The 26,295-nt window shown below is 48.6% G+C and overlaps 1 protein-coding gene and 1 long non-coding RNA gene across 5 annotated transcripts in view; one reads left to right on the top strand and one right to left on the bottom strand.

The window, feature by feature from the left end:
* Window positions 1-664: 664 nt before the first annotated feature.
* Window positions 665-26,295, bottom strand: part of Slc28a1 (solute carrier family 28 member 1) — a 41,643-nt gene continuing 16,012 nt past the window's right edge. For 2 of the 4 annotated variants that reach the window (XM_087577452.1, XM_087577464.1), the window contains 10 exons: window positions 19,696-19,776; window positions 15,788-15,868; window positions 14,879-15,004; window positions 7,328-7,458; window positions 5,110-5,278; window positions 4,816-5,013; window positions 2,713-2,794; window positions 2,016-2,114; window positions 1,799-1,910; window positions 665-1,528 (listed from right to left, as the gene is read on the bottom strand). In XM_087577452.1, the coding sequence (XP_087433578.1) occupies window positions 1,456-1,528; window positions 1,799-1,910; window positions 2,016-2,114; window positions 2,713-2,794; window positions 4,816-5,013; window positions 5,110-5,278; window positions 7,328-7,458; window positions 14,879-15,004; window positions 15,788-15,868; window positions 19,696-19,776 (1,152 nt within the window). In that variant the 3' untranslated portion in view covers window positions 665-1,455. 4 annotated transcript variants of the gene reach the window in all.
* Window positions 22,988-26,295, top strand: part of LOC147996869 (uncharacterized) — a 41,776-nt gene continuing 38,468 nt past the window's right edge. Inside the window, exon 1 of the long non-coding RNA XR_015651821.1 lies at window positions 22,988-23,185. This is a non-coding gene — a long non-coding RNA (uncharacterized LOC147996869). The remainder of the gene's footprint in view (window positions 23,186-26,295) is intronic.

Raw genomic sequence — 26,295 nt, 5'->3', positions numbered from 1 at the left:
GCAGGCAGAAGTGGGGTCCAGGGGACAGAGGAGTGGGGTCCCAGTAGAAGAAAGAAGATTGGGTCGGGGAAGAAAAGAGGGGAGGGGAGGGGAGGGGAGGGGAGGGGAGGAGAGGAGAGGAGAGGAGAGGAGAGGAGAGGAGAGGAGAGGAGAGGAGAGGGGAAGGGAGGAGAGGAGAGGAGATTTTGAACAGTGAAAAGAGACGGATGAAAGCGATTTGGCTGACTCTGAAGAGACGACCACTGGTGACAGCTGAGCCAGGAGAGTCTGAGCTGAGTCAGAGAAGATATTGTTAGGAGACAGATAAAAGACAAACCAGGGAAAACCCACAAAGTAGATATAAGAATATAAAGACGAAGAATTACAAACAAAAACAACATTTTTACAAAAAGCTACAATGGTGCACGCCCTTAATCCCTGCACTCAGGAGACAGAGGCAGGAGGAACTTTGTGAGTTCGAGATTAGCCTGGTCTACATAGTAAGACCTTGTCACAAACAAACAAGCAAATAACAACAAAGAACGCTTTTGGGCAAGCAGATGGCTCAGCAGGTAAAGAACTTCCCCAGAACTCACATAAAGTAGAAGAGAACTGACTCAAAAGTTGTTCTCTGATCTCCGCACCTCTATGGTGGCACTCAAATACACACCATACTCACAAATAGTAAAGACTTTACGTTACGTTTTATTTATTTTTCAGTTGGGAGGGGCAGAGCATGTACCAGGCACGCATGTAGAGGTCAGAGGGCAACGTGCAGAGACTGCTCTCCTCTTTACCTTGGGGGCCCAAGGCATCAGAGTCAGTTCATCAAGTTTAGCAACCTTTACTCACTGAGGTCTCTCGACAGCCCAAATGAGAAGTCCTTATGGTCCGGGTGTGGTGGTGCACGCCTGGACTCCCAGTGCTCAGGGCTCGGCAGGAGGAGTGAGGAACAGGGTCGCCTCAGCTACAGAATGAGCTCAAGGCCAGAATGACCTACATGGGACCCATCTGAAAACCAAACAAACCTCTGTCTAGCTTTATTGAGTGCTGTGTTCCAAACCTAGTGGATCCTGGGCCGCTGGATCCGTGGATCTTGATGTCACACCTTATGAGATGATGTCCTGCAGGACACCAGTTTGGAAAGCACTCTTTGGGACTGGGCAAAGGAAGGTGTCTCTAGAGACAGCTTTTGGGGGGATACCCAACAAGCTGGGTGCTTGGGAGGGAGCAGGGAGGAGGCTTTTGGCTGGTGCACATGAGGTTCCCAAGGAAAGAGGACTCAAGAGGACCAGAATGTTGGCTCCCAAAGGGCAGGAGAGCAGACCAGACTCTGGGAACTCGTACTTGGAGAGGCAGACATGGGAGCAGCGATGACCGTTGCACCCTTCCCAATTGTGGGATGGAGGTAGTGACGAGTCCCACGGCCTCTCTGGGCTGGATGAGCCCTGAGGCTAGGAAGATGCTCCGTCCCAGCTATGTGCAGACTGTGTGGTTGTAAAATCGACAGCAGTTGTCCAGTGCCACTTGGCTGAACTCCGAGCTAGTGCTGAAAAGAAAGCAAAAGGCACAGTAGGATGTCCAGGCCACTTTGGTACCTGTTAATAGTCTGTGCAGCCCCGGGAAAGTCACTTCACATCTCTAGTCCACCTATCCTCCTCAGCCTTTGTCCTTAAGCCTTCATTTCTTCCTCCCTTGGTCATGGCTGCCACAGCCATAACATTCCTACCCTGGTACCCTGGCCCCAAGTGCCAAGAGCGTGAGGGTACTTGGGGTTTCTGTTCTACGACTCTCACCTACAGCCCAAGTAGGCGCTCACCTCTGGAAGACTTGGCGGCAGCACAGGTAAACCTCAAAGCTGCTGCTGCTGACAGTTTGGTTCAGAAGGGACACGCAGTCCACCTCGACCCCCCTGGGTACATAGAGGATCCCTGTGGAAGGAAGTAGCTTGGAGGCTTGGCCCAGGGGCCAGCCCTGCCTGAGAGGGGCTAGAAAACAAGCGGTCACCATTCCGAGGCTGCTGGACCATCACTCACCTGCCACACAGGCGTTTAGCAGGGACACGAAAGCCCCTGTGATCAGTGCCCGGAGTACAATCTGGGAGAAGTCGCTCCTCCGCTGGGGGACTAGGGAGGCTGCAGGGGAAGCAAGAGAGCTTAGGGCCAAGAAGCCACCCACCCCTCTGTCCATCTCCTGAAGCTCTGACTCTCAGGAGGGCAGATGAGACTCTTCATTGCTCTCTGGCCCAGTTCACAGCATCCAGTGATGTCCCCTTCACCACACCCACTGTAACAGGAGGAGGGATAGAAGCTGATATTCTCTCTCTCTCTCTCTCTCTCTCTCTCTCTTCCTGATCTTCCTGCTGCTACCAACCAAATGTTGAGATTTCAGGCTACTGTGTCCAGTTTATGTGGTACAGGTTGAACCCCCTCCCAGCCATCACTTCGCTTCTCTCTAAACTGGGCCGACCGCACTAGGAAAGACGGCTGTGCCATTTGTGCTGTGCCACATTCATGAGGAGCCTTCCTCTCCCTGGCTGGCTGTGAGGGCACAGTGAGGAGCAGAGGTAAGCCAGGAGACTCACATTTGGGGAGAAGAAAGGGGGGGCAGTAGGGGGCTGGGGTGAGGCTATCTGTCCTCACTTACCTGTGACCTCCCACCCTTTACTTTGCTCATCGTCCCCACCACCCCTCCCACTTTCCTGGGTGCCACCCGGCCGGCTGAGGGACTCACTCAGGCCTCCCAACATGATGCCGATGGAGCTGAAGTTGGCAAATCCACAGAGGGCGTATGTAGTCAGGATTTCTGCTCTGACCTGAAAATGCAGATTACAAGGAGGTCTCGCCCCAGGACATGAAGCTTCCCCGGCCTTACATCACTCGATCCCTTTACCACCTTGGCCTTTGGAGCCCCTCAAGGTACGGCTTTGCCAGCTGCACACTCCCACTTTAAGTCACCTCTCTCTCTCAGCCTGCGTCCTTAAGACCCACCTTCTGTCCTGTGTTGTGGAGACAGAACCTCAATTCATCCTAAGCTGTCCTCAAGCTCATCATATCAAGGATAGTCTTGAACTCATGATCTTCCTGCTTCCACCTCTGAAGTTACAGGCAGTAACCTACAGCACCGTGCCCAATTTGTGCAGCGCTGGAAATGGAGCCCAGGGCTTCATGTATGCTAGACCAGTGCTCTATTAGCTAAGCTATGTCCCCTGCCCAATTACCGGCTTTTCAGGGTCAGGCTGGTTCAGTGTGACAAAGGCCACCCTTTCTCCTATCTCTGCAGTCTCTTGCTTCTTCCTGGTCACTGCCTGTAAGCCCTCACCTCCGTTTGACAGTCGGGCTGGAGTGGGACCTAGCACTGCACAGTCAGGCTGGGAGTCCAACCTGCCCGACTTCGCAGCTTTTCCCACTGTAACCAGCTTCAGCAAGTCAACAGCCTCTTTAGGTTTCAATTTCTATATCTGGGATGTGGGAATAATAGTGCTCGCCTCTGAGGCAGTCACAAGGCCCATGTGGTATAAGGAAACACATCTCAGGAAGGTCCTAAAGAAATGACCCAGGAAGCAGGGAAAGTTCTACACTGAGATATTCAACATCATCACACACACACACACACACACACACACACACACACACACACACACACACACGGCTGAATGATCCAACAGCACCAGTCTGGTAAATATGGTACGAAACTCAAATTTGGGCCTGTGAGATGGCTCAGCAAGTAAAATGCTGTCACCACGCATGACATTCTAAGTGCAATCAACTACAAATCATCCTCTGGCTTCCATACGTGTGACATCTCACACACACACACACACACACACACACACACACACACATGCGCACACATGCGCACACATGCGCACACTGAAATAACTATTATCATTTATTTTAAAAATACATGAATTTTGGAGCCAGGCATGGTGGCAAACAGACCTTTAAGTCCAGCATTCAGGAGACAAAGGTTAGCCTGGTCTACAGAGGGAGTTCCAGGTCAGCCAAGGCCACACAGAAAAACCCTGTCTCTATAAACCAAAACTAAAACCAAAATAAACAACCAAACATAAAGACAAGTAGATTTCCAATGGTGTGTAGCTCAGTGTTTAGCGTGCATGAGGGTCTCATATAATCTCAAGCACTGAAATTAAAAGCCCACACAGCTAATGATGCTGGGAAGCTGGTACAATGTAGTGTGGAGAGCAACTGTGTAAACTCTGTCTTAGAAAGAACAAAAGAAGCTAGTCAGCAAGGCTCACACCAGTAATCCCAGCACTTAGAAGGCAGAAGCAGCAGGAGTTCAAGGCCATCCTTCCATATGCCTTTGGCCAGCCTGGGCTACATGAATCCATATCCCCAAAACAACACACGAAAAAGAAGAAAATGAAAAAAAGGTTGTCTTAGGATACCGAGATTCTTATAGACTTTTTTTTTTTTAATTCCCAGCATTAGGTTATGGCTCTGTATTCTTTCAGAGAGGCTAATTTCATAATTACATAGCTTATGTAGTTTTGCTCATGGTAGTGGTTTTAGAATATATGTTAATAACCCCTGTTTTCCAAACTAGAGGAGAGGCACAGTAGCTCACCCGAGGCCAAAGCTAGCAGTGGTCCACTGGTTTTAGACAAAGCTCTTTCTGGAGCCCATAGTGCAGCTCTGAAGCTAGAGAGAGGGCAGCCAAGCCTGTCTGGACTCCCAGGAGAGCAGGATATGGATGGCTAAGTGCCACCTCAGTGTGTCTCAGGCAGGCCCAGGGAAACACAAAACAGTTGTCAGGGGCCCTGGGGAGCGCTGTGCCATCCCCGTGCTGCAAGGAACGGATCAGGACACTCACAGAGATCCACTGTTTCTTGTCACCAAGCCACTCCTCAGCCCCTGCCAGGCGTCGTTGCTTGTACTGGGAAAGCTCTTGATAGGCCACAAACTCATTCAGAAAGAACTTGATGCCCAGCAACTCAGCCACTACCGGACAGTCCTCCCAGGCCACACCCATCAAGAAGGCCACAGGCCGCAGGACGTAGGAGCAGATGAGCTGAGGGTAAAAGGGTGGGAGAATTGGGTAGGGCTCTCCTGGGTGTCCATCTATCATTCCCTGTCCTGGGACTATCCCCCTCCACCACAGTCACACCTGGAAGCTGAGTCCCTGGATGTCCACCATGTCCCCTAGCCAGGAGAGGGCAGCATTGACGAAGGCTAGTACAGCCAGGAAGGCAATCAGATTGGCAGCAATGTTGGCAACGACCTTCACTGAGATGGCAGCCCCAGCACTGGCTGCTTCCAAGAGGTTCTGAGCGTCTCTATGGGTGGGATCAATGGGTGCCGTTACTAGCATGTCCCTATGAGCAGTAAATGTCCCCACCTTATAGGCTCAAAGGGGAACCTTGGACAAAAGGCTTCAAAACCAAAGAGGCTTTTTTTCTTTCTGAAACAAAGAGATAAACGGCTTAAGATAAAACTATATACACATATATACATGAGGTTTACAAGAAAATATAAAATAAGGGTTAGGGATATAATTCAATCCGTAGAGCACTTGCCTAGCATATGCAAAGTTCTAGGTTTGATTCCCCAGAATGCCATAAATTAGGGGTCATACTATACACCTATAATCCCAGCATTCAGGTAATGGAGGCAGGAGGATCACAAGTTCAAAGTCATTCTCAGATATACAGCCGGTTTACAGTTTGATACCAGATGAGATACTCAACGCTTCATATCAAAAAAGAAACAAAAAGAAACAAAGAAAGAAAGAGAAAGAAAGGCAGTGGGCAGGGGAAAGAAGAGGTGGAGGATGATGGAGGTGGTTTACAATCTATTTCCACAGGGCAGAGCAGCCCCAGAGCCTCAGGAGGTGTGATGGCCTCCAGTTCCTAACCTTCCTGCCTCTATCTCCAGGTGCTGACACATGACACCACACCCATCTTCTTCTCAACATATTTAAAGGTTTGTTAGTAGTAGTGGGCTGGGGAGATGGCTCAGTGGTTAAGGGCACTGATTGCTCTTCGAGAGGTCCTGAATTCAAATCCCAACAACCACATGGTGGCTCACAACCATCTGTAATGAGATCTGATGCCCTCTTCTGGTGTGTCTGAAGACAGCTACAGTGTACTTATATACATAAAATAGATAAATCTAGAGAGAGGGAGAAATAGAGAGGGGAAGGGAGAAGAGAGAGAGAGAGAGAGAGAGAGAGAGAGAGAGAGAGAGAGAGAGAGACTGTGACAAAGGCATATTAGGAACCTGGCATTCCACTTGCCAGTGTGAGACTGCCATCTGGTGGTCAGAAATGCAGAGACGGTGGGGCCGGGAGCAACAGACAGGCCACACCAAGAGCTGAGCCACCCTGAACCTGGACCAGCCCCAGTCCCTTTTCTCTTGCTGGTCAGAAACGGATTATGAAAAGTGGAATCCGTGCTTTGCTGCTGCTGCTGCTGCTGCTGCTGCTGCTGCTGCTGCTGCTGCTGCTGCTGCTGCTGCTGCTGCTGCTGCTGCTGCTGTTTTTCTTTGTTTTGTTCTGTTGATACGAGTCGCCCTATGCAGCCCAAGTTGACCTTGACCCTGCTATGTAGCCAGGCTGGCACTGAGCTCTCTATTTTCCTACATCAACCACCTCGGCAAGTGCGTTCAAGCTGGAGAGATGGCTCACAGATTAAAAGTACCTAAGCCAGGCGGTGTCTTTAATTTCAGTACTCAGGAGGCAGAGAAAGGTGGATCTCTGTGAGTTCGAGGCCAGCCTGATCTACATAGCAAGTTTCAGGACAGCCAGGGGTACACAGAGAAACCCTGTCTTGAAAAACAAAAAACAAACAAACAAAAAGAGTAACTGGATGCACTTCCAGAGGTCCCAAGTTCAATTCCCAGCACCTGCATGGAGACTATAACCATCCAGAGAACTCTGACTTTCTCTTCCGGCCTTCTCAAGCACATGGTGTGGATACATACACACAGGCAAACACTCATACACATTAAATAAATAAATCAGTCCTTTACAAAAAGAGTGTGTTTGGACTCAGCAGTTAAGAGTACTTGAGTTCTCTTCCAGAGGTCCTGAGTTCAATTCCCAGCAACCACAAAGTGTCTCACTATCTGTAATGGGATCTGATTCCCCCGTTCTGACATGCGTGGAGACAGAGCACTCATGTACATAAAATACATTAATAAATACATCTTTTTTAAAAAAGTGTTTGCATGTGAAGCCACACGAAGGCAGCGATGGAGGAGAACAGGCCCAGGATCCATGGAAGGCAGAAACAAGTCAAGGACAGTGCTGTTCTTTGATACCTCTAATGATCCCCAGAAAGCACACACATGTCATCTCCCCCCAGAAATCCCCCTGCCACACTCACCCATAGGTCAGCTTCACGCCATTCTCACTCCGGAACTTGGACTCCTCCACCTCTGGGTAGACCAGCTTGGAGAGAGCCAACGCACAAGGGGCGGCCATGACAGAGGCTGCGATTAAGGAAGCAGCGTCGATCTGTAAGAGCAGAGATGGTGGGCTGGGGCTGGTATGGATGTAGAGCTTGCTTAGCATGCGTAAAGCCCTGGGTTTGATCTCCAGAACCACACGACCAGGCACGGAGATGCAAGCTTGTAATCCCCATACACAGGAAGTGGGAACAGAGGACCAGGAAGTCAAGGTCCTCCTCAGTTACATAGCGAGGTCACAGTCAGCCTGGGACCTGTCTCAAAATATAAACAAATAAATAAATAACAGGGAGGTTATGGGGGACAGGTAGAAGAAACATGGTGGCAGAGGGACATGTATTTATGTATATGATACGTTTTAAGTATGACTTCACTGTATTACAGCTAGCATGGTCATTAATAATCCCTTCTATGTTCAGACGATCTCCCAGTACCTCTGCAAGGGCCCATGAGATGGCTGAGCTGGTAAAGGGGCTTGCTGCTAAGCCTGACAATCTGAGTTCAGTCCCCGGAACTGACATGGTAGAAGGGGAGAACTGACTCGTGTGAGTTGTTCTCTTCCACAAACGTACACATATACACACACATATACACACCTATATACATATATACATATACACTCATATACACACATACACACACATAAACATATATACATACACATGCATGCACACACAAACACACATATATACATACATATACACATATATACATACATACTTATATACACACATACACACATATATACACACATACATATATACATACATATATACACATATATAAAATTATATAAGATGCACATAAAACATAACAACAAAGAGCAGTGACTGTTTCCTTAAAAAACAGTACTTCTCCAGGGTAGGCCAAGCAAGTGACACTTCTTCATCTAGTGACAATGAAAAGTGCAGTCCAGAGGAATAACTATGGCTTGCTCAAAATAAAGGAAGAAGAATTAAAATCCCATATGGCCTTTGGCTCCAATTTCACAGATTCTCCTCCTCACCCAGGCTGTCTCTCTTTGACCACTAATCCCCCTCTGACTGCGGAGTTTGTGACAGATTCAGACAATACCCCAGAACTTTTAAATGTTGTTTTTAGTTCCTCAGAAGATGGGGTGAGATTCGAATACACAGCTTGGGCCCAGCCTAGAGGGTTCTAACTAGCCTTAGGCTAAGGCCTGGGAGCTTCTAGCCTCCATACAATGTAATCTTCCAAGCTGACTGTTTTAATGCAGCTTCTCTCAGCTTCTGACTGAATTGCTCTGCTTGGCCTCAAACTGACTCTGACAATCTGTTCTAATCTTCTGGCTCCTTCTCATTCTCTGGTTCATCCTGTCTTCACCTGCAACCTATGTCTGTAAAACTGTCCAGTAAAACTACCTCCCAGCTCTCTCCCTGCACTTCTCTTAAGTAGCCTCTTCCTCTGCTGTTCTCAAGACAGTTGGGCAGATCTTCTCTCTGCCACACTCTGTCAAACCTTTCTCTGATTCATCACTTTGCCCCTCAATAAGATGTCACTTTCAAACATGGCTGCTTCCTTTGACAAGCTAACTTTACTTTTATTGTTTGGGATTAAAGGGGTGCACTAAGGGGTATCTGTATTCCAGTCAGAAGGATTAAAGGTGTGTCATTCCAGCCAGATCACACAGACCTAGAAGGTCTTTGGATATGATCCCTTGTCAGAGCAGCCATGTTGCTGGATTAACAACCACTGAGAATTGGGGTAGATGAAGCAGGTAACCAGTCCCTGTCTCCACATAGCTTCTGTGCGGTAAAGGAGTGTAACTCCTATGTTCTATTTTTGAATACCTACTGGGACAGGGAACTCACCACTTCAAGGCAGCCTGCCTCACTCACTCCTGTATTAGGGAATCAGCCTCCTTCAATAGCCTGGAGGCACTGGGTCTGTCTCTGTAAATCACACTGGATAGGAACTCCAGCAAGATCATAAACTACCACCAACCCTGAGGTGGTGGGACACTTTCAAAACATACAACCTCACTGTTCCAAAGACGGATGAACAGCTATCCCTCCACTGTGCTACTTACCAAACTGAAATCAGAACCAACCATCTAACTGACAATGGGCAAATAGCCTTTTCTTTCAAAGATCTGTTTATTTTGTGAATGGGCATTTTGCCTGTACACGTAAACATGTGCATTGTGTGAACCTACATGTATGCATATGCATCATGTGAGCCTACATGTAAGCACGTGCATCATGTGAGCCTACATGTATGCATGTGCACTGTGTGAGCCTGGTGCCTGTGGAGGCAAGAGAGAGCCTCAGGTCTCCTGAGACGGGAGTTACAGATGATGGTGAGTTGCCATGTGGGTGCTGGGAACAGAATGTGGGTTCTCCGTAAGCGCAGCCAGCGATCTCACCCACTGAGCCACTGCTCCATCCTGAATGGTCTCTAGAAAGTGATGCTTCTTGGAGTCGGGCGGTAACATGGGAAAGTGCCCACAAAGTTGTGTGGACAGCAGGACTGTGACGATGAGAAAAACAAACACCCAATTGCCTAGAAGAGGTTCAGGAAGGAGTTCCCTAATTGTCAGCACACTGGCTGTCCCCGGTGAGCTGGGTTTGAACTGATTTACTTTCTTAGTGCTTTTTGATATCTTTCAATAGGTCCACAACTCCATACTACTTTCTTAAACTGAAAAACAACATAGATCTTTTCTCCTGAAATTGTGTAGTAAGCCAATCGCAGTTTTTAAATTTTAAGTAGAAAGAAAGGGGAGCTGGGATGTGGCCCAGGCAGAGTGTTTGCCTAGCACGGAGGGATCACTGGGTTCCATCCCCAGTTACTACACAAGCTGGGAGGGATGGTAAGGTCCTGTAAATGTAGCATTTCTGGGTGGAAGAATCAGAAATTCAAGGCCATCCTTGGTTATATAGTGAGTTTGAGACTAGCCTAGCACTGTTTTTACAAGGGCAGGCAGGGGAGGGGGATTGAGAGATGCCTCCACAGTCAAGAATCCTGAGTTCAGTTCCCACACCAGGAAGCTTAAAACAGATGCCCTTTTCTGGACATGGTGGCATATGCCTTCAGTCTCACAGAGGCAGGCAAATCTCTGTGAGTTCAAGACCAACCTAATCTGTATAGTAAATTCCAAGCTATTCAGAGCTACACAGTGAGACCCCTGTCTCAAGAGGGAGCAAGCAGAGGACAGGAGGTGAGTGTATGTGGGCTCAGCAGACGCTCCCGGGGATCAGACAGGAAGTGTGGAAGCTGAAGAAGGCCCGGAGATCTTCAGGCCCTGAAATCCTCCTCCTTTTTCTAAACCCCACTGACTTCTCCTTACTCAGAGGCAGAAACCACTCAGGGTGTGAAAATGAAGAGTCCCTGACGAAGGCTTGGTCTTCCGCTGCCTCCGGGAGCTCAGTTCACCAGTGAGTTAATCCATCCACCCTGGCTGGGAGAAGTGGTCACGGGGACCTGCCTTCAAGGGTACATCTTGCACCCAGATTCTTCCTCTTTGTTTCTCTGTGTCCCTGACTGCCCTGAGGTGGACAGCCCTATTCTGCCACACCCTCTCTGCCACGATGATCCACTCAACACAAGCCCACGTGACGGGGCAAAGTGGGTGGAAACCTCTAAAGGCATGATAATAAATAAAAACATCTCCATTTTCCAACTCTTTCTCTAGGGTGCTTTGTTCTAGCAAAGGAAGCTCACTTGCAACTGTGAAAACGAACCAGCAAGAGGCCCAGCTCCTCCTCCTGTCACCAGCTCTAGATGGCAAGCCCCAAGCCTGACCCCTCCTGGATGAGGGGCAGCCTGGATGGGCGCCCTCTCGGAACTTTCATGGCTTCGGTTGTCTCCTCGATGGCTGCTAAGCCCCAGTGTGGACACTGCCAACCTGGAATCTGGGGCTCTCTGTCTACCAGTCTAGACCCCAACCTCTTCCTTCAACTTGAAGAGTGAAACCTTTTTGTAAGCTTGGATTTTAGACGGGAAACACATATTCCAGAGCCATTACAGCCACAGCCTCAAATCCCATAGCAGTCATTCCTGCTCTTGATGGAGAGGTGGAGTCCTATATGCAGGCAGTGAGGCCAGCACTGGTTCATCCCACACCAGCCTTCTGTACCTCCCCAGCTCTGCATCAAGGAGCACAGTCAAGAATGCTTTCCATCCCAGCTACCTAGGACTCCTCTACCCTCTGGAGATAGGACAAGAAAGGTGTTTAGTGAGAAAGAAAATAAGGAGAGATTTCTGGTCTGGTTTGTTGTTGTTGTTTTGTGTTTTCTTTGTTTGTTTGTTTGGTTGGTTGGTTGGTTCTTCAAGACAGAGTTGGCTTTGGCTGTCCTTGAACTCACTCTGTAGACCAGGTCAGCCTCAGATTCAGAGATCCACCTGCCTCTGTCTCCTGAGCGCTGAGATTAAAGATGCTCACCATTGCCCACCTTCTGATCTTAATGTGGTTACTTCTGAGCACCATGCTAAATGTTTCCTGACCATCTTCAGTCTATCTACTGAGGCCATGTAACCAGTACATCTGCCCATTTTACAGATGTGAAAACTAAGCAACAGAGTCACTTTGCCCACTCAGGATCTTGCAGACCCTTGGGGACAATTCAATAAGAAACATGAGTGACCAACTCTTGAATGTTACCGTGACCAGCCTTGGTTCAGAGACCCCTACACCAAGAGACCACTTGGTTTTTATTTGCAGTGAAAGTTGGTGTCTATCCTAGAGCCTTTGAGACAACAGCATAGTTGGAAATGTATGTGGAGGTCACAATGAAATGATTCAGTCAAATGACACTTGAGGGCTGTGTGACAAAAGAGAAGACCTAGGCTAGCACTGTCCAATACAAACACGACAGAGACTGTATGTATAATTTCATTCCTGCTACATTCTTTAGATACAGTCTTGTGTAGCCCAGGCTGGCCTCAAAGTTGCTATGCAGTTGATGGTAACCTCAGATTTGTGACCCTTTTCCTCTACCTCCCAGGAGATGGGCCTATTAGGCATGCAACACCACCCAGAAAAGCACCAACACATTCACTATGGTCAGCAGCCACAATTAGAAGTGCAAAGAAGGACTGGAGAGATGGCTCAGCGGTTAAAAGCACCCGACTGCTCTTCCAGAGGTCCCCAGTTCAATTCCCAGCAACCACACGGTGGCTCACAACCATCTGTAAAGAGATCCGATGCCCTCTTCTGGTGTGTCTGAGGACAGCTACAGTGTGCTTATATATAATAAATGAATAAATCTTTTAAAAAAAAAAGTGCAAAGAAAGCCAGGCCTGGGGGTTCAAGTCTGTGTGTAACCCTAAGTATTTAGGAGGCTGAAGCAGGAGGTCACCAGTACAAGGGCAGTCTATGTAACTTAGACATTTCTTTAAAAAATGGAACCTCAGCTCAGTGGTACAGCACTTGCCTGGCATTTGGGAGTGAGGCCCTGGGTTCGCTCTTTAGCCCTGAAGGAAGAAAACTAGACACCATGTTTTAAACTGTCCATGTTTCGAATAGTCAGTGGCCCATGGCCACTGCGTTGGACAGGTCCTACTCCTATCCAAATACCTGCAGTAGGAAGGGTGTGGCAAAGGGTCAGAAGCTGAGCCACTGTGGATGGAGGGACCAGCAAGATGGCTCTGTAGGTAAAAGCACTTATCATAACGAGCCTTGGTTCAATCCCCAGAACTCATGGTGGAAGGAGAAAACCGACTCCCTCCTACCCACACATGCATGCCCCTGTGTTCATACACGGACAGTAATAGTAAAAACGTTTTGAAAATAAAGAATCTATGAACTGGGAGTGTGGCTCAATGACTTGGCCAGCATGTATGGGGTCCTGAGTTTAAAAGCCAACTGTTCAAAACAAAGGAGAAGAATGTGGGAGCGGCATGGGAAGGGAGCAGAGGGAACTGGACGGGTGGCCAGGCAGTGATGGTTAAGAGCCGGCAGGGGGCAGAAAAGAGCTTCTCCGCAGCCAGGAACAGGAGTAGAGCGAGAAGGGAAGTATGGTCCGACTGTTAGGAGCTTTCCCAGACCTTGCTGGGGCTGCGGCCAGGGGCTTTCCCTCTACAACCCTGGGAGAACGTTCGGGCCCAGACCTGGACTCAAGACTGAAGAGAAGAAAGGAGCTGAGTATAGCCAGATGCTGTACAACAACAGGTAGAGGTCTCCCGGCATAGATGGTCTCTGACTTAATGCCTCAAACGAATAATTTCTGCATCAAGGTGGTAATAAAGGGATAAGCATTCTGCAGAAACGGCACTTGGCATTTTGAATTGGGATCTTTCCCAGGCTGGTGAAATGCAGTGGGATGTTTTTGCAATGCTGATGGCAGCAGCAGTCACACCCCAGGCCCAGGTCTGCCCACAGGGCCAGGGGAAGCTTGGTGCTGTGATGGACTGGTGTTTTCAACTTAAGATACGTTTATTGGTGTGCTTACTGGGCAGAGCCCCGCTATGCATACATGGGTTTTTGTTTTTGTTTTTTAATTTTTGTTTTAAATGGGGTTTCACTATGTGGCTATGGTTGGCCTTGAACATTTGATCCTCCTGCTTCAGCTTCTAGAATACTGAGACCACAGGTGGTGACAAGTGTATATTTAATTAATTAATTTTTGAGATAGGATTTCTCTGTATATCTCTGGCTGTCCTGGAACTCACTCTGTAGATCAGGCTGGCCTCAAACTCAGAGATCTCCATGCCTCTGCCTCATAATAGCTGGAATCAAAGGTTTGCACTACCACCTCCTTTGGCTTTTCTTTTCTTTTATTTCTTTTAGTGTAGTAATACATCCCTTGCCTTTTAAGTCCTAGTTAATGACTAGAGGTGTCTGCAAATCTCATGTGTCTAGAAAAAACACAGGGACAATTCTTAAAACTGATCACGAGGCCCAGAGCAAATTAAGATGTTTAAAGACCGTAAGATGTGCAAGTAGTGTATCTAATATGTCACTATTGAGAAACAGTTTTACCAACAAAGTTTGGGGCTTCAAATTTCGTCTTTAGCTTTTTCTTTGACTTTTGAGGCAGGTGAATTAAGGGTCCAATTTGCAATACTGGATCGACTCATGAGAGGATTATGATACATATCATTTAGGAGGGCAGATCCCCAGGGAAAGCCTACATGTGGGTCTATGGAAAAGTGGCATGCATTTTGGAGTCAGATCTGGGTTCAGATCCTTAGATCCTGGCTTTAACCATTAATTTATTCTCTGAGCCTCAATTTGCTGATCTATAAAATGGGGATATTAAAGTACCCAGCATAGCGCCTAATACATGATAAGAGCTTAATAAAAGGAATTCTGGGAATTGTCCCAGCGGCCTTTTAAAGTCTAACCAAGTAATTTAGCCCAGCAAGCCCACCTTGCTCAGGTAGAGCTGGGCTTTGAGACAGAGAGGGGACACCATGGCTGCTGTGACTAGGAAGGAGCATGTGGGGCTTCCAGAAAGGCAATTTCAGGGCTCTGGCATAGCCAATCAAAGAAAGGTTCTACCTACCCCAAAGGAGATGTAGGCGCCCAGGAGGCTGCCAGCAATGGTAGCATAGCCTCCAGTCATGACAACGTGAACTTCAGAGAGTGTCATGTCTGCCAGATAGGGCCGGATCAGCAGAGGAGCTTCAGTCTACAAACAAGTCAGAAGGCAAACAGTGAGCTGCAACAGCTGGGCACTGTTCTCACGGCCCTTGCTGTGGGAGTGATGGTCACAGTTCTTGACGAAGAATCTCAGAGGAGACAGAGGGTGGGTTCCCATTCCGCTGAGCCTCTCTGGACCTCATTGTCCTCCCACCTCTGTGACAGGACCCGCGTATCACCGCCCTACCCCACCCTGTGTGTTGGCACTCATCACACCCAGGCACCTCCCGCTCGGTGCTTATAACCTGAGACAGAAAGAAACCTCATTTTCCAATGGAAGCAAACAGAAGCTAGGGAGAGGAAGAAAGCAGGATCTTCTAATGAGCCCAGGGGTTATCAAGCCTAATCAAGGAAAAAACGAAGAAATAAATGAAAGAAAGAGAGCGAGAGAGAGAGAGAGAGAGAGAGAGAGAGAGGGAAAGAAAGAAAGAAAGAAAGAAAGAAAGAAAGAAAGAAAGAAAGAAAGAAAGAAAGAAAGAAAGAAAGACAACCAACTAAATGTGTCTTTACTTATCCCTGCAGGACCTTGGCAAACCATTCACAGCTCCCTAGCCTCAGTTTCCCACTTGGCCTGTAAGCGTTTAAGCCTCGTTGGAAGTGATGGAGGTGCCAGAGAGACCACATCTGGGTTTGGGTGACAGAGACAGGACAGGAAGCACCCCTGGGCAGTAGCTTTCCTTCTGTGAGCCTGGGGACAGGTTAAATGGCTTCTCTCTTGAATGAAATCGGACTCCCGCCTGCTTCCAGTCTTTTGGGTGGCTGCAGTACCTACCTGGCTCACAAAGATGTTTCCCGCCACACTCAGTGTCTCGGTGGCTGAGGTGCCCATGGTGACCTGCATCAACCAGGCAATCTGGAAAAAACCAGAGTACTCATGAGTGGACATTAGCAAGAGTCAGAAAGAGTTGGGGGTGAAGGTACCTTAGAAGTCTTCCAGCCCCGGGGCTCTGCAGTGGGTTGAATGGCCTCTTCAAAACTCATGTTGAAATGTAATTACCATTGGAGCAGTATTGAGGTGATCAGGGGGACTGGGGAGGTGGCTCAGCATTGAGGTTTGGTCTGTTGCTATGTATTGCTAAATTCCGCAAGAGAATTCTTACCTTTAAAAGCTTTTGTTGTGCAAACCTTGTTCCTTGATTTAAAACTATTGGTTAAATAAAATTGCTACAGCCAATTACTGGAGGAATTAGAGGTAGGTAGGTTTGAGTTACCTGGTTGGGGGTGGAGGAGAACTGAGGAGGAGAAGGAGGAAGAATTCGAGGAGAGAAGAAAGCCTCCATGAGGGGAGATGGACCATGAACACATTACCAAGTATCTGGGGTACACTGGTAGGGTGGTAGCCAGGCCAGCAGTTAGAAGAGTAGATTGGGGGTAACCCCCCGTGATCGTCAAAGCCAAATAAAAGAACCATAGTCAGAGTCTCGTTTATTTGTAAGCTAGTCAGGGATAAGTGTAAATTGGTTGTACTACAGCTCAGCCACTCAGGTAGAGTCCCAGGAGCGATGTTAAAGCATCCACATGTAATCCCAGAGCTGGAGAGATAGAGACAGGAAGGCTCCCTGGGGCTTGCTAGCTAGCCAACCTACCCGAACCAGTGAGCTCCAGGTTCAGAGAGAGAGCCTATCTCAGAACATGAGGTGGAGGGTGCAAACTAGGTAGGACATTTGTTGCCAAGCCTGATGACTTAGTTTGATCCCCAGGACCCACACAGTGGGAAGAGAACTGACTCCTGCAAGCTGTCCTCTGACTACTACACAGTCTGTGGCATGCATGCATATATGCATAATTGTATGGAATTGTTTGTTTTATGTGTATGTGTGTGCAGGAGCCTGGGCCTTAGAGAAAAAGGGAACAGATCCCCTGGAGCTGGAGTTTCAGGGAGTTACAAGCTGCTAAGGTAAATAATGGGAACCTAACTAGGTCTTCTGCAAGGGTGGGACATATTCTTAACTGCTGCTGAGTCAACAACAACAACCCTGTTAGCTGGGCACAGTGGCACACATTTTTTTTTTTTTTTGGTTCTTTTTTTCAGAGCTGGGGACCGAACCCAGGGCCTTGCACTTCCTAGGTAAGCACTCTACCACTGAGCTAAATCCCCAGCCCCACACATTTTTAATTCCAGCATTCAGGAGGCAAAAGCAAGCAGAGTCTGTGAGTTCAAAGTCGGCCTGGTCTACACAGTGAGTTCCAGGACAACCAGGACTACAAAATAAGACCCTGTCTCCAAAAAAGAAAAAGAAAAAAAAAAAAAAGTCATTCACCATAATGCAGCCTACAGAGTGGGGAAAGATCTTAACCAACCCTATTTCAGACAGAGGACTGGTATCTAAAATATATAAGAACTCAAGAAACTAGACACCGACAAACCAAATAACCCACCTTAAAACGAGGCCCAGTGCTAGAGAATTCTCAACATAGGCATCTCTAATGGCTGAGAGGCATTTAATGAAATGTTCAACATCCTTAGCTATCAGGGAAATGCAAATTAAAGTGAGATTCTACCTTACACCTCGCAGAATGGCTACCAGGGGGCTGGAAGAGAGAAGGGAGCTTGATGGGGGCATCTCTGGGACGAGCCAGAGGCCTGGTAGGAGGGGGAGGTCCTGGGAGTCTATGGGGGTGACGCCAGCTGAGACTCCTAGCTGCTGGAGATAGAGAGGCTGAGTGGCCACCTCCTGTAACTAGGTAGGACATCCAGTGGAGAGGGGGACACCAATCCACCCACAAAACCTTCAACCCAAAATTTGTTCTCCTACTAGATGATGTGCAGGGACAAAGATGAAGCAGAAACTGAGGGAATGGCCAACCAATGACTGCACAACTCAAGACCCAGCCCATGGGAGAGAACCAACCCCTGTTATGCTTGCAGACAAGAGTCTGCACAACTGTCTTCTGAGAGGCTTCATCTGGCAACTGATGGAAACAGATGCAGACACTCACAGCCAATTATTAGGCAGAGCTCAGGGAGTCTTGTGGAAGAGTGGGGGATTGGATTGAGGGAGCCAGAGAGGCAAAGAATACCACAAGACCTACAGAGTCAGTAACCTGGGCTCATGGAGGATCACAGAGAGTGAACGACCAATCAAAGAGCATGCAGGGGCTGGATCTGGACTCCTACACATTTGTAGCAGATGTGCAGCTGGGTCCTCATGTGGGTGCCCTAACAACTGGAACAGGGGCTGTCTCTGACTCTGTTGCCCACCTTTGGATCCCTTTCCCCTAAGTGTACTGTCTGTTTGGGCCTCAGTGGGAGAGGATGTGCCTAGTCCTGCTGGGACTGGATAACTCAGGGTGGAGTGGTACCCAAGAGGGACTTCTCCTCTGAGGTAAAAGGTAGAGTATAGTTGGGGGAGGGACTTGGAAGGGTGGGTCTTGGAGGAGAGGAGGGAGGGGGCTTTGATAAAATGAATAAATATGTAAATTAATGAAAAAATTAATTCACCATAATGTCTAGCCTAGTTTTCCTCAGTTACTTAACTAGAGACTTCTTTTCCAAGTAACATTTGGTAGCACGCCAGGGTCTAGAGTTCAGTGGAAAAGGCTTTGGGACATACTGTACTAGAGAGTTCTTCTCTGGAATGTTTCTGTGCTGCTGCCTCCTCTCAGCCTTCCTCGGCTAGCCTTCCTTCACAAGCATTGGGAATTGGCCTTCCCTCCTACCTTCCTCTGGTCCATCCTTCTCTATCCCTCCAGCCTGGCTGTGGAGGATGCAGATTCATTCCTTCCTGCTTATAGCACCATTTATCCAAGCCCGTGGTTGAACACATGCTCCAAATCCAGGGGCAGTCACCTCTTTTGGATTCTGCAAGTTAACATAACTGAAGGTCACTTTTTATTCTTGCTGCTGTCCAAAGGTGCTGACTTACTCTGAGCGCTGTTGGCTAAAACCTCAGAATCTTTTGCCAGGTCTGATGCTTTTAAATGCTGTCTGATGCCAACTCCTACATCCTAGTCAGATGCAGATTTTATAAACCTAAGCACTGTTGGGCTGACAGATGACTCAGCAGTAAAGGTGTTCAGTGCCAAGCCTGACAACCTGAGTTTAGTCCCCAGGTCTCGCATGGCAGAGGGAGAAAACCAGCTCCTGCAAGATATCTTCTAACCTCCACATGTGCATCCTGGCATACATGCATGCACACACGTGCATGTGCACACACAATAAACAAACCAACAAGTGAACAAACAAACAAAAAGACCAAACGAATAGTCCTTATAAAGTGAGCATATTTATACCAGCTAAGTCTGGCCTATCTGGCCTGGTGTTATAATCTCTCTGGATCATTTTTGTATAATTTTCCCCCTAAATCTTGTGTTCCTCCCATAGAAGGAACCCCCAACTCTCCCTCCCATAGAAGCAGCATTAGATTTTATGCCTTTTTCCCATAGTGTTAGGACAAGAGAACTTCTGAAGGGATGTTTGATTAGCAATAGATTTGGAGAGAATGTTAAGTGTGAGAAGAGAGCATTCTGGGAAGGCGTGGACTTCAGGAGCAAGAGACTCTAGGAGGGTATGCGCCCTGGGAGCAGAGGATTCTGGGAAGGCAAGGATCCAGAAAGCAAGAAATTCTAGGGTAGGGAGGTAGACTTTGAGTCATGGGACTCTGGGAAAGCATGGACACTGGAAAGCTGTACCTGGGAGCTGGTGACTTGAAGGAAACACAGCCAGGCCTGAGGACTCACCTTCAGGATCACCCACTGCATGAGGCCCAGATAGTACAGAACAGACATGACGCAGCTGAAGAAGATGATGATGGGCAAAACCTGCCGGGAAACAGGGTCTTGGGTTAGAGGTGCGGCAGGGCCAGGAGACAGCCCACTCCTCCAAAGCCTTCTCTCGGAGATCTGCCTGGTGCAGGGAGAAGCTCTGAGGTCTGTGTAAGAATCCTAGGTGATCCCCAACACAAGTTCGTGCTGAGCTGTGAGAGGGCCTGCCTTTCACCTCCACCACGAGGAGAAATCCTTAGGTTTTCATGAAGGCTAAAGGAGCCGGCTCAGGTCCAACACACTCCCGGACTCTCCTACTTCCACATACGCTCAGTTCTGCTCTATGACTCTGGCCTGGTTGGGCTCCATGGGCCCGAATGAGGGGACCCTCCTTCATGTGGCTTTCTGCTTCTGTTCAGGGCCCTCAGGCTTGGAGCAGACATATCCCAGCCCTGCAATTAGCAGCTTATCTTATCACCCTGTTTCCTTTTCAATCATGCTAGGACCTTCATATCAATTTCTTCTCTTCCGCATCCACAGCCCGCCCCAGGGCTTTCTTGTTTTAATTCTATGTATATGGAAGATCATGGTGCGAGCGCACAAGTACAGGTGCTGGCAGAAGCCAAAAGAGGGCATCGCATGCTCTGGAGCTGGAATTACTGGTGGTCGAGATGAACCACCTGACACAGGTCCTGGGAACCAAACTGGGGTCCTCTGCAAGTGCAGTGTCTGCTCTTCGCTGCTGAGCCATCTCTCCTGCCCCAACTGCAGCTCATTTGTGGTAGCAGAACTTGCATGTCTTTTGACTGAGGGCTGGTTGAGTAGCCCACAGCATGGCCACCCATGGTGAGCTAAATGTCAGGAAAGGAAAACAAGACAGCTCTTGGAGTCTCTTGAGAAGCTTGCACCCACGTCTTGAGTGTATGGTGCTTTCCTGAGCCCTTCTCGCTCCTCCCTGCTCGTGCTGAAAATAAAAATAGGAAATAGAAAAGGAGGAAGGTGCTCCCTGTGGGGACATGAGAAACAGGCTGTCAGGTGAGAAGGGAGAGCCCGGTCAAGGGCATGGTCTGTGTTATTATGTGAGGGAAAGGCGGGAAGTTTGTGTGGCCATCATTCGAAGGGCTTGCGAGTGACCAGTGACAGCAGGCATCTGAAGTGAGTGACTGAGGGCCAGGGTGTGGGGGATTTGTGCCTCTTAGGTTCTTCTTCCCATTGGAGTGTTTATCCTGCCTGTGTAGTTCTTTTGGAATAGTTCAAAAGTCTGGAAGGATTGCTAAGACTATGGGAATTCTCTTTCATTAAAAAGTGGGAAGGTGGGGCTGGGGATTTAGCTCAGCGGTAGAGCGCTTGCCTAGCAAGTGCAAGGCCCTGGGTTCAATCCCCAGCTCCAAAAAAAAGAAAAGAAAAAAAAAAAGTAGGAAGGATGGGCTGGAAGGACAGCTCAGTGGTTAAGAGCACCAACTGCTCTTCCAGAGGTCCTGAGTTCAATTCCCAGCAACCACATGGTGGCTCACAACCATCTGTAATGGGATTCAATGCCCTCTTCTGGTTGTCTGAAGTCAGCTACAGTGGGCTCACATTAAACAAAAATAAATAAACAAATAAATAAATAAACCTTTTTTTTTTAAGTGTGAAAGTTGGGCCAGGTGGTGGTGGTGCACACCTTTAATCCCAGCACTTAGGAGGCAGAGGTAGGCAGATCTCTGTGAGTTTGAGGCCAGCCAGGTCTGAGAAACCCTGTCTGGAAAAAAACCAACCAAACAAACAACCCAAAAATCGGGGAAAGCTGGGATATTAAAACATCAGGAAAGGGAGCTAGCTTGATGGCTCAGCCTATAGGAGTGCTTGCCACCAACCTGGCCACCTGAGTTTCATCCCTGGGACCCACAAGGTAGAAGAGGGAATGAACTCATTGTTTTCTGACTTTAACACTGGTGCTATCATGTTGTGCCTGCACTCTCACACTTACACAGACACACAGACACTGAATTCATCTTTGTAAAACGGAACAGAAGGCATTACTCCCAAACACTTATACCCTGTGTGCCAGAGCTGTGGGGAATCTGGTTTTCTCTCTTCCTTCCTTCCTTCCTTCCTTCCTTCCTTCCTTCCTTCCTTCCTTCCTTCTTTCCTTTTCTTAATTTCCGACTTTCCCGTCAGTTCCCCTACTTTTTCTTTCTTTTTATTTTGTGTGTGCTGAGGATCCGCCCCAGATCTTTATGCATGTTCTGCACACACCCACTACACACACAGTCTGTGTCCCCCGTTCCCGTAACATTTCTCAAGGAGGGAGCAAAGCAGGGGCGAGCCTTGGAATCATGTATTTAGTTTTGAACTTGGTGGGTATGGGAGGACCACGGAATCTCCAAGTGGAATGCCCCACTGGATAAGAGGGTCCAGGGCTCAGAGGGAACTCTGGATGGTGACTGGATTTGGAACTTGGTCCGTAAGAAATGCAGTTGAAGGGGTTGGGGATCTAGCTCAGTGGTAGAGCGCTTGCCTAGCAAGCACAAGGCCCTGGGTTCGGTCCCCAGCTCCGGAAAAAAAAAAAAAAAAAAAACAACAACAAACCAAGAAATGCAGTTGAGGCCTTTGAGATAGCTCAGCAGGTAAAGGCTTGCTACCAAGCCTGATGACCCGAGATCGACCCTTGAGAGACCCACAGAGTAGGACAGAAGCAGCTCTCACAAGTTGTCCTCTCACTTCGACATATACACTGTGTCACACACATCGTACCTCCCAACATATACCCAGTAAATAAACTAATTAAAAGAAAAAAAAGATGATGAGGTCCAGCTGAAGGAATGGAGCAAACACTACTCACAGAGACAGGAGAATAAGGTCTAGGAGACTCAGCTCACCAGTCAGAACAGCCAAAAGGAGAGGGACAGAGACCAGTCAGGCACAGCAAGTCATCTATCCATGCGGGAGCCTCAGCATTTTGGCAAGAAAAGTCTTGAGACAGACTATGACCCTCAGAAAGAAACCTAGCTAGATAAGATCAGTGTCAGAGGAGGGTCGTGGCTGCCGACCAGAAGCCAAGTAACATTGAGAGGGAGCAAGAGACCCAGAGATGGGGGTTGGGGATTTAGCTCAGTGGTAGAGCGCTTGCCTAGGAAGCACAAGGCCCTGGGTTCGGGCCCCAGCTCCGGAAAAAAAAGAAAAAGGAAAAAAAAAAAAAAAAAGAGACCCAGAGATGGCACAGACAGGCAGCACTTCCGGGAGGCCGAGCTGGCAGGGAGAGCCAAAGGGCAGGAGCTGGTTATTTGTGTTTTGAAAAGGGAGTCTCGCACAATCTCTCAGAACAAAATCTGCTCCCATGGCCCACCTGCGGGGATGAGAAAGAGAAGGGTGTGGCTGGGTTCCCCTTCCCAACCAACACACAGGCCTTCTCTAGACTTGTTCCACTTCACACCTATTGCTGTGGCTTGCCTGCTGCTGGGGACATTCATGACAGGAAACACAGGTACGGGATCCAGAAACTCCATTCCTGCCTTATAACTCCTTGCTAATGTTTGTAGCTGGAACTACTCCCAGCCACAGGTGGTGACATCATTCTGCTCTCCCAGAAGCCAGATGTGAGTCCCGTCAGCTGGTGCGGTTGACTATATGAGGGACTCTGGGGCACGGGCTGGCTACCGCCCCAGGTTGAGGCTAGGAAGACATGGCCAGGGTGCCAGAGTGGGCATCAGAAGACTGTTCTAACTATAGGTGGAGGCTGTTGGTGAGAGGGAAGCTGCATTTGGTGTGAAGTAGTGAGTGGTGACAGGGGAAAGGGAAACAGAAGAGAAGGGAGGGGGTCTCTTGATGACTCAGTGCTAAAGCATTTGCCTAGCACGTGAGGCCCAGAGTCACAGAACCCTACAGAAGAGAAGAAAAGCACAAAGGAAAATAAGAAAAAGAGAGAGGAAGAGGGGGAGGGGGGAGGCAGGCAGGCTCCAGTTTTCTAAGGTGGGGTGTGTAATAACGTCCCTGTCTGATCTCGAAGCCCAGGAACTACCTTAGGACCTCCAGTGCCTTGGATGGTAGACAAGCAGCATGTGGAACTCAGGACCATGTTACTGAGGAAGGACTGTTAACTCCTATTAGGTGCCTGGAAGGAAGTCCTACTGTGTGCCAGATACTCATTGATATGTGGTGGCTCATTGATCCTCAAGGCAACTGAGGTGGCTGTAACTATCTCCCCTTAACTAATGGGTACACTGAGGCTCTGAGGTGTGGGCCACCCATCCAAAGCCACATAGCTGAGAATGAGCAGAGGCTCCTCAGATGCCAGGAGGGTTGCCAACGTTCTGTATGGCTGAGGCAGGTGCCCTGGAGAAAGCTTGAGTCTCTGCATTCAGGGCAGCACATGGGTGTCCCTGCTATGGGCTGAATCTTCCAGATTCACACGATAAAACCAAAGCCCGATGGCAGACTAAGGAGGTGAAGCCCTCATGAATGGGGTCAGTTCCCCTTATACAAGAGGCCCGGAGAGCTCCCTCTGTCCTCATCAGAAGATGACCATGGGGCACTCTGGTTTCCCTCCCAGCTTCTAGAACATTAAGGAGTGGGTTCCTGATGTATGTGAGCCAGCATGCCTATAGTTTTTAATCACAGCATCCCAGACTCTGAGGGCCCCAGAGTCTCCACTGCACCCTGGAACTACTTCATCCTGCCTGGAAGTCAGACCTATCCAAACTGGCTCTCTCTCCTCAGCCACCCCAGTCCTTCCTCCCGGCCTTCCCTCTCAGTCTCTGCTCTTTCTCACCCCACCTCTGAAAAGAGAACTGTTTACCTGAGGGGATTAAGGTCTGCCTGAGGCAGGTATCCCCAAACTCTCTGGAGATAAAAGGTTTTTTTTCACCTTTGGGGCTCCTCACGGGGAGCAGTTGAGCACTGCTTAGCTGAGTAGGTGGGGCCTGTGCCAGAGGCTGGAGTCATTCGCTGTGAGAGGCGGAGGGAGTGTGATCTAGGGTTAGCCAGCCCCAGCAAGAAAGCAGGAGCTAGGGGTAGGAGGATGGGGGTACAGGGGGGTCGGGTGGAAAGTTACTAGAAGTGAGATGGAGCCAAAGCAGGGGTGGGGATGGGTGGGAGAGTGACTAAGCAACCAGTTACAGCCAGGAGGAGGCGGACACCACATGGACTGTGCAGAGCTCTGGGCCAAGGAGAAGCAGAGGACTAAAAACGTCCCAGGGTGATTCTACTTCCTGGAGAAAAGATCATTTGGACTGGGTCCCAGCAGGAGACAGCCTAGGTTCTAAAAATCTGCGGGAGCTCAGGGAAAACTTCCTAGCATGGACACTGGCCAGAGACTAGTGCTAGAGTCTGAGAGACACCGGAAGAGCCTTAAGTTCAACTCAGTACCCAACAGAGCCACCCTACTTTGAGGCAAGTCTCAGTATTGAAAGAGAGGTGCGCGCGCGCGTGCGTGTGCGTGTGTGTGTGTGTGTGTGTGTGTGTGTGTGTAGTGTGTAGTGTGTATATGCAGTGTGTGTATGTGGTGTGTGTGTACTGTGTGTGTATGTGGTATGTGTGTGTGTGTGTATATGGTGTGTGTATAGTGTGCATATGCAATGTGTATGTGGTGTGTGTGTGTAATGTGTGATGTGTGTGTGAGTGTGGTGTGTGTATGTATGTGTGAGTGTGTGTAAATGTGTGTGCGGTATGTGTATATGTAGTGTGTATGTAGTGTGTGGTGTGTGTGTGTGGTGTGTGCAGTGTGTGATGTATATGATGTGTGGGTGAGTGTATGTATGAGTGTGTGAGTGTGTGTGTGTGGTGTGTGCAGTGCATGTGTATATAGTGTGTGTGCAGTGTTTGATGTGTATGGTATGTGTGTGTGTGTGTGTGTATGTGTGTGTGTGAGTGTGTGTTTATGTGCCTTGCTAAGGCTGCCATTGGCTTACACTCTGAGATCTCCCTGCTTCTGCTTCCCTATCGATCTCTGGGATCAGAGATTTGCATCACCACTGCTGTCCTGCTAATGGATATATTTCTAAGGGTTGCTTCCATTCAATCAATAATTCATCCCCATGGCCCCAACTTTCACATCAGACAAGAGCTCGGTTGCTCCCGTTGTTGGATGCAGGGTGACTGGCTCGAGCATGGTCATATTATCTAATGCAGCCCAATCAGAACTCTGCCAGGACTTGTCTGACTACAAAAGAGAGTTGTCCCATGCTAGCCGACACTGTAAGCATGAACATCTGGTGTTGATGGGGTAAACATGGTGTGAGGGAGAAAGCTGACCCTGAAGGCTAAGCAAGGGGATATGAGGCTGCAGCTGGTCTGGGGCCTGTTTCTGGCCTTTGCCGGCTCCACCTGACCTCTAGTGTATGAGCCAAGAAGTCCCCTCCTCCCTGCACTAGGTGCAAGTGAGTTTCTGCCATTCTCAACTGTCCCAAAGAATATAACCTCTTATAAGCCAGAAGGAAAACAAATGATCTGAGACCCAGAGCCTCTTGCTGCCTAAGAAAAGGGCTCTAATGTAGGGGCACAGAAACTAAAAAACGAAAACTTTGGACAGGCCAGATCTTCAAGGGGTCGCTGCCACAATTGGCACTGAGCTCTAAGAAAAACTGGTAAGAGGTCAGA

Source organism: Rattus norvegicus, chromosome 1 (assembly GCF_021556685.1).
Source record: "Rattus norvegicus strain SHRSP/BbbUtx chromosome 1, alternate assembly SHRSP_T2T, whole genome shotgun sequence".
In the NCBI taxonomy this organism is placed as follows: Eukaryota; Metazoa; Chordata; class Mammalia; order Rodentia; family Muridae; genus Rattus; species Rattus norvegicus.
Note: the sequence above shows the minus strand (reverse complement) of the source record. Positions and strands in the feature narration are given on the sequence as shown.